The sequence below is a fragment of the Oncorhynchus gorbuscha genome, linkage group LG09 (assembly GCF_021184085.1).
Source record: "Oncorhynchus gorbuscha isolate QuinsamMale2020 ecotype Even-year linkage group LG09, OgorEven_v1.0, whole genome shotgun sequence".
NCBI classification, from domain to species: Eukaryota; Metazoa; Chordata; class Actinopteri; order Salmoniformes; family Salmonidae; genus Oncorhynchus; species Oncorhynchus gorbuscha.
Genome location: NC_060181.1, coordinates 49,444,177 through 49,457,100, shown reverse-complemented (window position 1 = coordinate 49,457,100; position 12,924 = coordinate 49,444,177). Strand labels below are relative to the sequence as shown.

At 40.8% G+C, this 12,924-nt stretch overlaps 1 protein-coding gene across 1 annotated transcript; it reads right to left on the bottom strand.

Annotated features, from left to right (window-relative positions):
- Positions 1-570: 570 nt before the first annotated feature.
- Positions 571-12,131, bottom strand: gpn2 (GPN-loop GTPase 2). Its single transcript, XM_046362631.1, has 6 exons — positions 12,032-12,131; positions 10,090-10,547; positions 9,224-9,380; positions 8,920-9,080; positions 8,502-8,632; positions 571-1,270 (listed from the first exon to the last, which is right to left on the bottom strand). The coding sequence occupies exons 2-6, from the start codon at positions 10,507-10,509 to the stop codon at positions 1,198-1,200; spliced, it is 942 nt and encodes a 313-aa protein (XP_046218587.1). The 5' UTR covers positions 10,510-10,547; positions 12,032-12,131; the 3' UTR covers positions 571-1,197.
- Positions 12,132-12,924: the final 793 nt, after the last annotated feature.

Genomic DNA, 12,924 nt, shown 5'->3' with positions numbered 1-12,924 from the left:
GTGGGGAAGACGTCATTGATGCACTTATTGATGTTTCTTTAAGTAGGGTTAGTTTTGACAGCCAATATACTGCCAATGTTCTTGGTTTTACAGGGAATATATATATAAGTGTATATATTTTAAACCTCTGTGTATCATTTTACATAAGTGTATATTTTGTGTGTGTATTTTAAACTTCTGTGTATCATTTTACATCGTTAAAGTGAGCATCTAAATCAGGTTTGGTTAGGAATCTTGCCTACTGTTTTGCACACGTCTATTGTTTTAATCCGCCTGCGAGCTTCTTTCTGTTGGCTATCAGCTGCCACCTACGGAGAACAACAGTTACCTGATTAAATTCTGGAGAGAAATGAAGGGAACTGCTGCATCAGGGTACCAGTACCTATGCTGCTGATCTGACTAAAGCTCCACTCTGAATTCTCCCTCTCTGCCTCTTCCTAATCTAAATGTGTCGCAGGTCTGGGGTAGATAGGGAGATGATGATGCTCAGTTTGAGATAGTCCACCTCACCCTCTGCTGGTCTGCACCTAATACACTATAGGTCCACACAAACACAAAAGGGCACATCTGTACATGCATGTAAGACCAACTCTTCACAAACTTTATTCATGAAATGTAAAAAACACGTTTAACAGTTGATTTTGCTGATCTGCAAAGGGATTCATACCCAATGTACACACCTTATAGACTGAAGGGCTGACCAAACTGCCCCACACCAGGGTATTTCTCATTTCAATATGTAAATAATTATCTGTAGTCCAGAGCTCCTGGATTTGTCCATCTTTTTCACTGGCAGAATAAGAGATCAACATTTGCATCCAACTAAACAACACACTGTAGTCTGTACTAACATTAGCATTATAAACCAGCCACAAAGCCAAGGATATATAAATTCAAACTCTTAACCCAGATTGATCCAATTCTTGGATTGTGTGGTAAGAAGCAGTTGATTTGGATTCTATTTGCAGACTGATGCTTCTAACCCTTTCTCCACCCTTCTCTCCTCTCTATATAACCAGAGGCAGCCATATCAAGATAAAAGTTATTTACGTGTTCAGTCAAAGAGTGAAAGAAGAATAGCATTTGGTGCGTTTGACACTCCAATTCCACGGGACAAATGTTGTACTGTCGGTCCTTTGCTGGTCCAGTGCAAGCAACATCGAAGTCAGCAGCATCCATTGATGGGTGTCTGTTGTTTTACAGATCCATCACCTCCTCCTCCACGGTCTTTTCACCATCTTCAACATACCTCTCTTGCACTCCTAGAGTTCTAGGGGTCAAATTTAAGAAAATCTAATCAAAATGCTACTCGTCACATGCACCATAAACAACAGGTGTAGACCAACAGTGAAATGCTTAGGAGTGTTGACCAGTCATCTATGTTAAGCAGCACTATACAGGCAGATCTGTTTACAGCAGAACACAATATTCAAACTCAAATAATTGTCACCACTTGCTGAGACTGCTTTAAAAAAAAAAAAGTCGAAATGCAGCAGTTTTTTTTATCTCAATATCAAATCATTTTTGGGTAACAATTAAGTATCATACAGATTCTTCTTGACCATTTTAAATAAAAACAAACAAAAATAGCTTCTTAGCAAAGATCAATTTCTCAAGCAAGAATTTTGCTAGGACAGTCTGGGAATGGTCTGAGTGGGGAGGGGAAAATGGAAAACTAGCTGTTATTGGCAAAGGGGTTTGGAACTCTTGTTGGTCTATTTAAGTGATAATTCCCGGTCCCCTAACCAATTCTCGGTCCCCTAACCAATTGTGCTATTATGTGTTTTTTCACGTTATTTGTAACTTATTTTGTACATAATGTTTCTACCACAGTCTCTTTATGACTGAAAAGAGCCTCCAGATATCAGGACAGCGATTACTCACCCCGTACTAAAATATTTTTTCTTTAACGAGTCAGACGCAAAGGATTTATTCCAGACATCCGACAAGGCCCTCATCCCCGTCATTCACAGGAGAAAGAGACAGAAATATCAGGGATGTAGATCTGGGTGCCTTCGAAGGATCTGATGGCGAGTGAGTAATATGCCTTCACCATCGGTCCTATTAGCCAATAATTGGATAATATAATAGACGAACTACGGGCACGTATATCCTACCTATGGGACATTTAAAACTTTAATATCTTATGTTTCACCGAGTCGAGGCTGAATGACGACATGAAGAACGTACAGCGGGCGGGTTTTACGCGCAGCTCGCGCTCCTAGTAGCCGGGGACTTTAATCCAGAGAAATTTAAATCTGTTTGACCTCATTTCTATCAGCAGGTTAAATGTGCAATCAGAGGGAAAATAACTCTTGACCACCTTTACTCCACACAGACGCGTATAAAGCTCTCCCTCGCCCTCCATTTGGCAAATCTGACCATAATTCTATCCTCCTGCTTACAAGCAAAAACTAAAGCAGAAAGCACCGGTGACGCAGTCAATAAAAAAGTGGTCAGATTAAGCAGATGCTAAGCTACGGGACTGTTTTGCTAGCACAGACTGGAATATGTTCCAGGATTCTTTCGATGACATTGATGGCATTGAGAAGTATGCCATCGATTTCAGGCAACATCCACAATTAGCTAAAGGGTAGGATTGCCGCTTTCAAGGAGCGGGTCTAACCTGGAAGCTTATATGAAAAACCACTATGCGCTCCGACGAAAGATCAAACAGGAAAAGCGTCAATACAGGACTAAGATTGAATCGTAATACACCGGCTCCAACGCTTGTCTTATGTGGCAGGGCTTGCAAACTATTACAGACTACAAAGGGAAGCACAGCTGCGAGCTGCCCAGTCACACGACCATACCAGACAAGCTAAATTACTTCTATGCTTGCTTCGAGGCAAGTAACACAAACATATATCAGAGAATCAGCTGTTCCAGACGACAGTGATCACGCTCGCCGTAGCCGATGTGAGTAAGACCTTTAAACAGGTCAACATTCACAAGGCCTCAGGGCAAGACAGATTACCAGAATGTGTACTCCGAGCATGCGCTGACCAACTGGCAAGTGTCTTCACTGACATCTTCAACCTGTCCCTGACTGAGTCTGTAATACCAACGTTTCAAGCAGACCACCATAGTCCCTGTGCCCAAGAACACTAAGGTAACCTGCCTAAATTGACTACCGACCCGTAGCACTCACATCTGTAGCCATGAAGTGCTTTGAAAGGCTGGTCATGGCTCACCATTATCCCAGAAACGCTAGACCCACTCCAATTTGCATACCACCCCAACAGATCCACAGATGATGCAGTCTCTATTGCACTCCACACTGCCCTTTCCCACCTGGACAAAGGGAACACCTAGTGGCAAGAAAAAGTATGTGAACACTTTGGAATTACCTGGATTTCTGCATAAATTTGTCATCAAATTTGATCTGATCTTCATCTAAGTCACATCAATAGACAAACTCAGTGTGCTTAAAATAATAACACAAAAAGTATTATATTTTTCTTGTCTATATTGAATACATCATTTAAACATTCACAGAAAACACTCTCAAAATTTGAGTTTGCTTTTCACAAGAAGCATTGCCTGACGTGAACCATGCCTCGAACAAAAGAGAAGACCTAAGATTGAGAATTGTTGACATGCATAAACCTGGAAAGGGTTAGAAAATGATCTCTAAAAGCCTTGATGTTCATCAGTCCACGGAAAGACAAATTGTCTATAAATGGAAAAGGTTTAGCACTGTTGCTACTCTCCCTAGGAGTGGCCGCCCTGCAAAGATGACTGCAAGAGCACAGCACAGAACACTCAATGAGGTAAAGAAGTATCAGCTAAAGACTTACAGAAATATGCTAACATGCTCTGGAACATGCTAACATCTCTGTTGACGATACTACGATACGTAAAACACTAAACAATAATGATGTTCAATATTCTGTGGACAGATGAAAATACATTTGAGTTGTTTGGAAGAAACACACAACACTATGTGAGGAAAAAAAAGGCACAGCACACCAACATCAAAACCTCATCCCAACTGTAAAGTATGGTGGCGGGGTTGCTTTACTGCCTGAGTGCCTGGACAGCTTGCTATCGTCGACGGAAAAATGAATTCCCAAGTTTATCAAGACATTTTGCAGGAGACTGTTAGGCTTTCTGTCCACCAATTGAAGCTCAACAGAAGTTAAGTGATACAACAGGACAACAACCCAAAACACAGAAGTAAATCAACAACAAACTGGCTTCAACAGAAGAAAATACAACTTCTGGAGTGGCCCAGGCAGAGCCCTGACCTCAAGAGAACAGTTCACACCAGACATCACAAGAATATTGCTGAACTGAAACAGACCATTGTGCAGGTCTGATCCGCAAATACAGAAGAGGTTATTGCTGCCAAAGGAGGGTCAACCAGTTATTAAATCCAAGTGTTCACATACTTTATCAACCTTGCACTGTGAATGTTTACACGGTGTGTTCAATAAAAACATATAGTTGTTTGTGTGTTATTAGTTTAAGCAGACTGTTGGTCTATTGTTGTGACCTAGATGAAGATCAGATCAAATTTGATGACCAATTTATGCAGAAATCCATGTATTTCCAAAGGGTTCACATACTTTTTCTTGCCACTGTATGTGAGAATGCTATTCATTGACTACAGCTCAGCGTTCAACACCAAAGCTCATCACTAAGCTAAGGACCCTGGGACTAAACACCTCCCTCTGCAACTGGATTCCTGACTTCCTGACAGGCCGCCCCCAGGTGGTAAGGGTAGGTAACAACACATACACCATGCTTATCCTCAACACAAGGGCCCCTCAGGGGTGCGTGCTCAGTCCCCTCCTGTACTGCCTGTTCACTCAAGTTTGCCGATGACACAACAGTGGTAGGCCTGATCACCGACAACGATGAGACTGACCTCCTCCCTACAGGATGAGACCTGGCCGTGTGGTGCCAGGACAACAACCTCTCCCTCAACGCGATCAAGACAAAGGAGATGATTGTGGACAACAGGAAGAGGAGGACAGAGCACGCCCCCATTCTCATCGAAGGGGCTGTAGTGGAGCAGGTTGAGAGCTTTAAGTTCCTTGGTGTCCACATCACCAACAAACTATCATGGTCAAAACTAGAGGTCGACCGATTATTATTTTTCAACGCCAGTACCGATTATTGGAGGACCAAAAAAGCAGATACCGATTAATTGGCCGATTTGTATTTTTATTTGTAATAATGACAATTACAACAATACTGAATGCACACTTATTTTAACGTAATATAATACATCAATAAAATCAATTTATCCTCAAGTAAATAATGAAACACGTTCAATTTGGTTTAAATAATGCAAAAACAAAGTGTTGGAGAAGGTAAAAGTGCAATATGTGCTATATAAGAAAGCTAACGTTTAAGTTCCTTGCTCAGAACACGAGAACATATGAAAGCTGGTGGTTCCTTTTAACATGAGTCTTCAATATTCCCAGTTAAGAAGTTTTAGGTTGTAGTTATTATAGGACTATTTCCCTCTATACCATTTGTATTTAATTAACCTTTGACTATTGGATGTTCTTTTAGGCACTTTAGTATTGCCAGTGAAATAGTATAGCTTCCGTCCCTCTAGTTAGCGCGCGCTAACTAGTTAGCCATTTCACTTCTGTTACACCAGCCTCATCTCGGGAGTTGATAGGCTTGAAGTCATAAACAGTGCAATGCTTGACGCACAACAAAGAGCTGCTGGCAAAACATACGAAAGTGCTGTTTGAATGAATGTTTACGCTCCTGCTTCTGCCTACCACTGCTCAGTCAGATACTTGTATGCTCAGTCAGATTATATGCAACGCAGGACACGCTAGATAATATCTAGTAATATCATCAACCATGTGTAGTTTACTAGTGATTATGATTGATTGTTTTTTATAAGATATGTTTATGCTAGCTAGCAACTTACCCTGGCTTACTGCATTCGCGTAACAGGCAGTCTCCTTGTGGAGTGCAACGAGAGAGGCAGGTCGTTATTGCGTTGGACTAGTTAACTGTAAGGTTGCAAGATTGGATCCCCCGAGCTGACAAGGTGAAAATCTGTCGTTCTGCCCCTGAACAAGGCAGTTAACCCACCGTTCCTAGACAGTCATTGAAAATAAGAACATGTTCTTAACTGACTTGCCTAGTTAAATAAACGTCAAATAAAATAAATAAATAAAAAATCTTGCACCTTTAAATGGACCAGAACTATTTTAGTGAATTGGCTAGCAGAGATGTGAACAACCCCCTCTCCTGTTAGGAGGGGAGGGGGAGTTTTACAACTTAACCCCCACGTCATAAATTCCATATGGAGACTCTCCCTGGCCATGCAGTATGGAGAGAGTTTCACAGTAGAACAAAGGAACTTCTACAACATCACAGAATTGGAGAACTGAACAATATCCATATTTTGGTAAATGTGTAAACGGTCGGTGAAGCCAGCTATGACCCGGTCCGTTTTGTTTAATATTTGTGACCTTATGAAAGGCAATATATAGCCACACTACCCTAACTCTGTTTATACAGGTGCCTCAGTTATGAGGTTTGCATCTAATTATTGTATAAAATGAATGAGTAAAGATGAAACTATTTGCAAAATGATGTAATATGTTGTTAACTTTTAAAATGAGAAAATCATCTTCCCTTTCAAGTTTAACTAAGGCAGGAGCCACGCCCAAGTGAATAGGCATTGGTTGGAAATGATGAACCCCTTTTCTACATTTCTATAAAAGCCCGTTACCCAAAGTCACCGGAGTTCCAAATAATGGGAGGATTTGTCCTCATGTTTAAAAAGGGCGCATTTTAATTTCAACCCTACAGGCCAGGAAACATGAGAGCTTGCAACACACATGAAATGGTATGAACTCTGAACTATTGATCACCTAAAGAAGTGCATACTAAACCAGCATATATCAGACTGCAGCTGAACATATGCACAAATCTAGTACGAGAACACTGACCGACATGGACGAATTTCCAGAGTGAGATGAACCTCTCAGACCACTTGACCACAAAACAAGATTCCACAAAGGACAGGACAAACCATAATCAACTTCATGTAAATACAATGCATTGCTTTTCCGAATGAACGATCGTTAGTAGCATATGTATTTATGTGAGAATAGCTTCCCAGGCCCGATAAAGACCAATGTTCCTTCGCCTTCCTTCCCAAAACCCATTCTCTTCTCTGAATCTATTGTGTTATAACCAAACTGTTTTTGCTTAGCTCAATAGGGACTTTCCTATCCTTGTTAGTAACCAATATCTATTGTTTGTTTGTTTATGCATTTCTGTGATTATTTAGTTAGTTAATAAATACATGATTAAGCCAACTGGTGTATGGATGATTCATGGTTTAGGCTGGGTTCGTGCAGATAGCACCGACATCCTTGTTAATTAAATTTACAAGATTAGTTTAATCAGGTAATAATAATTACTGAGAATTGAATAAAATAACAGTCTTCACCTTTAATGATGCCAAAGACACGACACAGTACCAGTCAAAAAAAGTTTGGACACACCTACAAAGAGTTTCTTTACTTTAACTATTTTCTACATTGTAGAATAATAGTGAAGACATCAAAACTATGAAAGAACACATATGGAATCATGTAGTAACCAAAAAAGTGTTTAACAAATCAAAATATTTAACGTAGCCACCCTTTGCACAGTCTTAGCATTCTCTCAACCAGCTTCTTGGGGAATGCTTTTCCAACAGTGTTGAAGGAGTTCCCACATAAGGAGGAACACTTGTTGGCTGCTTTTCCTTCACTCTGCGGTCCAACTCATCCCAAACCATCTCAATTGGGTTGAGGTCAGGTGATTGTGGAGGCCAGATCATCTGATGCAACACTCCATCACTCTCCTTCTTGATCAAGTAGTCCTTACACAGCCTGGAGTTGCGTTTTTTGGGTCATTGTCCTATTGAAAAACAAATGGTAGTCCCACTGAGCGCAAACCAGATGGGATGGCATATTGCTGCAGAATGCTGTGCTAGCCATGCTGGTTAAGTGTGCCTTGAATTCTAAATAAATCACTGACTGTGTCACCAGCAAAGCACCCCCACACCATCATACCTCCTATTCCATCACAAAGACAAGGCAGTTGGAACCAAAATCTCAAATTTTGAAGCTGTTTGAGAGAATACCAAGAGTATGCAAAGCTGTTATCAAGGTGGCTACTTTGAAGAATCTCAAATAGGAAAGATATTGATTTGTTTAACACTTTTTTTGGCTACTACATGATTCCACATGGTGTTATTTCATAGTGTTGATGTCTTCACTATTATTCTACAATGCAGAAAATAGTCAAAATAAAGAAAAACCCTTGAATGAGTAGGTGTCCAAACTTTTTACTGGTACTGTATATCTATTTATAAATACCACACAGGAAAATCTAGTTTTGGTCTGAACCTGGCCTTTAACATTTTTTACATTTAAAATGGCTTTGTTTCATAGGTTGAGCATGTGGAATAGACTGGTTTAATAACAAACACATAAATCAATATAGCAGCTGTGAGTAAAGGATACGCGGTGAACTGGAAGTCTGCTCCCACAGCGGCTGACATCATTGCTTGCAGGTTCCTCTCCTCCAGGTTGCCGAAGCAGTAGCCGTTGGCCTTGTCAACAGTCCGCAGGACCTGAGTCATGCTCTCCCTGTCCTGGAGATAGAGCACAGTGCAGGATGTCAGTGGTTAAGTGGCAAAAAATGTCATCCTCCAGGTTGAGACTAGTGGTTGAGACTAGTGTTTTAACCTTACCCCACCTTCTAAAATGGACCAGTATTTATTATGAGTTTTGACAAAGTATTGTGGTTGTGTTCACTAGTAGACACAAAGCAGAAGAAAAATATCTGAAACAGGGAGGTACTGAACTTCATGTCCCGTAATAAATATGACCCAGAAACAGCAGAACCAGTGAACGTCTAAAGGTAGTAGCAGAGTCTCACCTGCACATTGAGAGGCACAAAAGAGACAAGGCCATAGTCTTGTATGACCCCTGCAAGTTTCTCATTTAGTTTGAGGAACTTCCTAAAGAAAGGGTCAGCAGCCAAGTGATCCAGCAGATATGTCAGGTCCATAACATCTGTGTAGAAGTCCAGGTTGAAGGCTATTCCAGAGACAGAGTAAGTGCAAAAATGAAACAAGTTTCACAGCTAAAGACAAACTGTCAAATCAAACACTTGAGGGAAACTGAGGGAATATAGCCATACAAAGCCCATATTCATAATCACCCAGGATATCTCATCTCACCCAGTTTGCCGTACTGCTCGATGAGGTCCATCTTGGAGAGGACGTTGACGTGGGGTAGCTCCACGTGCAGCATAGTGGAGAGGGAGGTGCACAGCACTGAGATAAACTTAGCTGGGTCAGCGCAGTAATGAGAGTCCACAAGGTGCACTGCAGTCAGCTGAGAGTAATTAAAGAGGGAGTGTTAGTGAGACAGTGCAGGGATTCAACTAACTGGCCCAGGTTATCCCGGTGGGGTGTTTTCGCACAGGGTGAAAAGCGAATGCATTTGTTTTGGAAACAGGCTGCCCCCCCGGGCGTGAGCCAGGTGCCCTGTTCAAAGCCTAGGCTAGATTAAGCATGTGGAGTAATGAGTATGCTTCTACTTTTATTAAAAGCAAAAGTGATTGCTTTTAATAAAAACACTATCTGCCTTCCCAATAAAAACTTGTTTGAAAATTCGAACATATATTTCATGGAAAGAGATGCGTTTCTGGACAATGCACCACACTGTGTGATTTGAGAAGGGAGCTCCTCCCTGACTGATTTTGACCGTTAATGTCACGAGTCATTGACTGGTGCACCGCTGCTCAGGTTAATAGAACTCACTCAGTGATTTGAGCACAACCTACAGACACTATGACTCAATACTAATAAAGCACATGCCCATAAACACCCGATACAAATAGCTAGGCCTACTTGTCAAAGCCCCAAATTCTCCATCAATGTGGAAAACAATACATTTCTTAAGTTAGCCTAAATGATACTGAATGTGTCATGCATGTATTGACATACTACACAGTGTTTATTTTGGGGAATCATTCATACTAGGAATCACAACATTCCAGCACCAATGGGCACAAACATCTTAGAATCCTGAACCATCTCACCCTGAAGTTCCACTTGGCCAGCTGAGCAAATATGTTTTTCACTGAGTTCTGGTGGGTGTACAGCTCCACCTGACCCGGACAGTCAAACAGAAAGTAACAGTCGCTATGTTCCTCTAACTTGGTTTCCAGCCAGTCCAGATTGGCCTCCAGGTACTCCATGCAGTACAGGAGTCCACCATTGGGCCCCAGCTTCAAACCCTCCATCACGTCATCTAGGGTGACCAGCTCTGAAATATCCACGGCACAGGGGTATGGGAGCCCTTCATTTGCAGGGTCCATGTTCACCACAACTACCTTCCGTCCCAAGTGACTCAAGAACTCCTGCATCCCCCGGCAGTATGTGGTTTTACCTGAGCCAGGAGGTCCTATGACCACCTGGCCAAAGCGTAAGGATGGAGTCTGTGAGGGCTGGGTGGCCATGATTACTTCTCCAAAGCTCTGACTTGTTAGATTCCCATCTGAGGAGAAAACAAATGGTACATACCCATCACTGACCATCAGTACTGAGCCACTAACCACCACATATGCTCCTTGCCTCAGGTTAGCCCATTCATAGAAGCTTTTAGCGCCTATTAATGATAGTAACTTCTGGCCGGGGGAGTTTTGTTGGGTGCCCCGATACGGTTTGGGAAAAAATATGTTATATGTATGTTATATATAAGCAGGAAATAATTTTCCAAAAATGAAAGGTTAAATTAGTACACACCTTTATAGGGTTGCACTTCGAACGCATCCTACAGCGTCATTGCATTTTGGTACACATGAATTACACTAATTTCCAATGAAACGTTTCCGTATGCGTCAAACTGTATGCGTGGAAGGCTTCACAGAAATGGTAGCAGAAGGTGAATGTTGAACTTTTGTTACATACATATCCAGATGATGCTGTCGGTGTGTTAAATAGTATATTATTGGGCGAGCTGAGGAACGCTCAACTCCGTTGTCTTATCGAGGCGGAGTTGAGTTTTGATACATTTTACTAGCAAACATTCGCCTCGATTTAAGAGGAGGGAGTAGAGCGTTCATCAGCTATTATGTGTCTAGATCAGGGTTTCCCAAACTCGGTCCTCGGGACCCCAAGGAGTGCCATAACACTTGGGATCCCAAGGTGGACCGTGTTTAGGAAACTAGCCAGGTTAGCGCAGAAACGTGTAAAACATGGTTTACTGACTAACGTCTTTCAATTAACATGCACATTTAATAATTAGCACCATTTGTGGAAAAGGTACACAATTGTCATACTTTATTAAAAGTAAAGATACCTTAATAGAAAATGACTAAAGGAACATACTATTTGAGTAAAAAACGAACTATTTGGTTAAATATACTTATCAAAAGTAAATGTAATTGCTAAAATATAATTATCAAAAGTAATAATTTCAAGTTCCTTTTAATAAACAAAACAGATAGCACATTGTTTTAATTTACGGATAGCTAGGGACACACTCCGAGGTCATTTACAAACGAAGCATGTGTTTAGTGATACCGCAAGATCAGAGGCAGTAGAGATGACCAGGGATGCTTTCCTGATAAGTGTGATTTTGACGATTTCTCTGTTCTACTAAGCATTCCAAATGTAACGAATGGGTGTCAGGGAAATGTATCGAGTAAAAAAAATGCTTCTTTTTTAAAGGAATGTAGGGTCGTAAAATGTGTCGAATCTAAAAAGTACAGATACCAGCCAAACGATTTAAGTAGTACTTTAAAGTAATTTAACTTAGGTACTTTACACCACTGGTTAGAAGAGCATTCAATGCACAATGTCATACGAAGTGATGATGCGCTAGTTAGTCATATTGCAGCTAGCTTGCTAATTAGCAGCGTAGCAAATGTATCACGACAAGTAGCTAAAATAGCTAGCAAAATGCTCCCAAAAAGATATGTTATGAGAACAAATAAGTGTTGTAAATATTACATTACGATACGAGTGAAATGTACTAACCAGCGCCACTTGCCGCCGTTAAATTTGGTTATTGGAGAAGCTACCCAAAACCTAGACAACACTGCTGTGAAACATCTAAGAATAACTAACTACTTCCGGGTCACGGTTTTTGGAATTCTTCAGAATAAAAGTCCCGTCCTGTATACTTCGTAAAGGAATAATTAGGGCTATAATGAGCACAATTATCGATATCTTTGACTTCTTATCCTACAAAGAACTACGTATTTCTGTAAGATTTTATGTCATAAAATGTTAAAGCCTAAATGGTCAACAATGTTTTTCGTGTGTGTATTAATTGCAACTTTAAAAAGATGCTGTATATTGTGTCGCAGTAACACTGAACTTACAATGGCTAGTCCCAAGTTACTATATTTTTTTATTGTGCTTTATGGTATTTTCCTCATGACTCCTGCATGCTTTGTTAACTATGAACTTGCTTGTTTACCCAACTGTGGGACAGAGTGTTTATTCTAACCACTTTTTGCCGTTTTTTTATTCATGTTACCTGATAAAATGTTGCTGTACAATATGATCTTGTTGCCATCTAATGCACATTCAAATGTCACAAATCAGCACTGCAGAGCTTTCCCTGTTCTCTGCAGTGCCCTGATTGTATTAATGCTGATGATATCTGGAAATGTGCATGTACACCCATCTACTGTTTTCTAGCCCCAATTATAACTTGTGCTCGGATATCTGCTTCACTGATTTCTGCTCTCGTAAAAGCCTGGGTTTTCTGCACATTAACACTAGAAGCTTAAAATGGATCAATTGAAAGTGTGGGTTCACAGCTCCAATCCAGATGTGTTGGTCATTACTGAGACGTGGTTAAGAAATCGTTTTTTGAACACTGATCTTAACCTTTCTGGTTATAACCTTTTTCAGCAAGACAG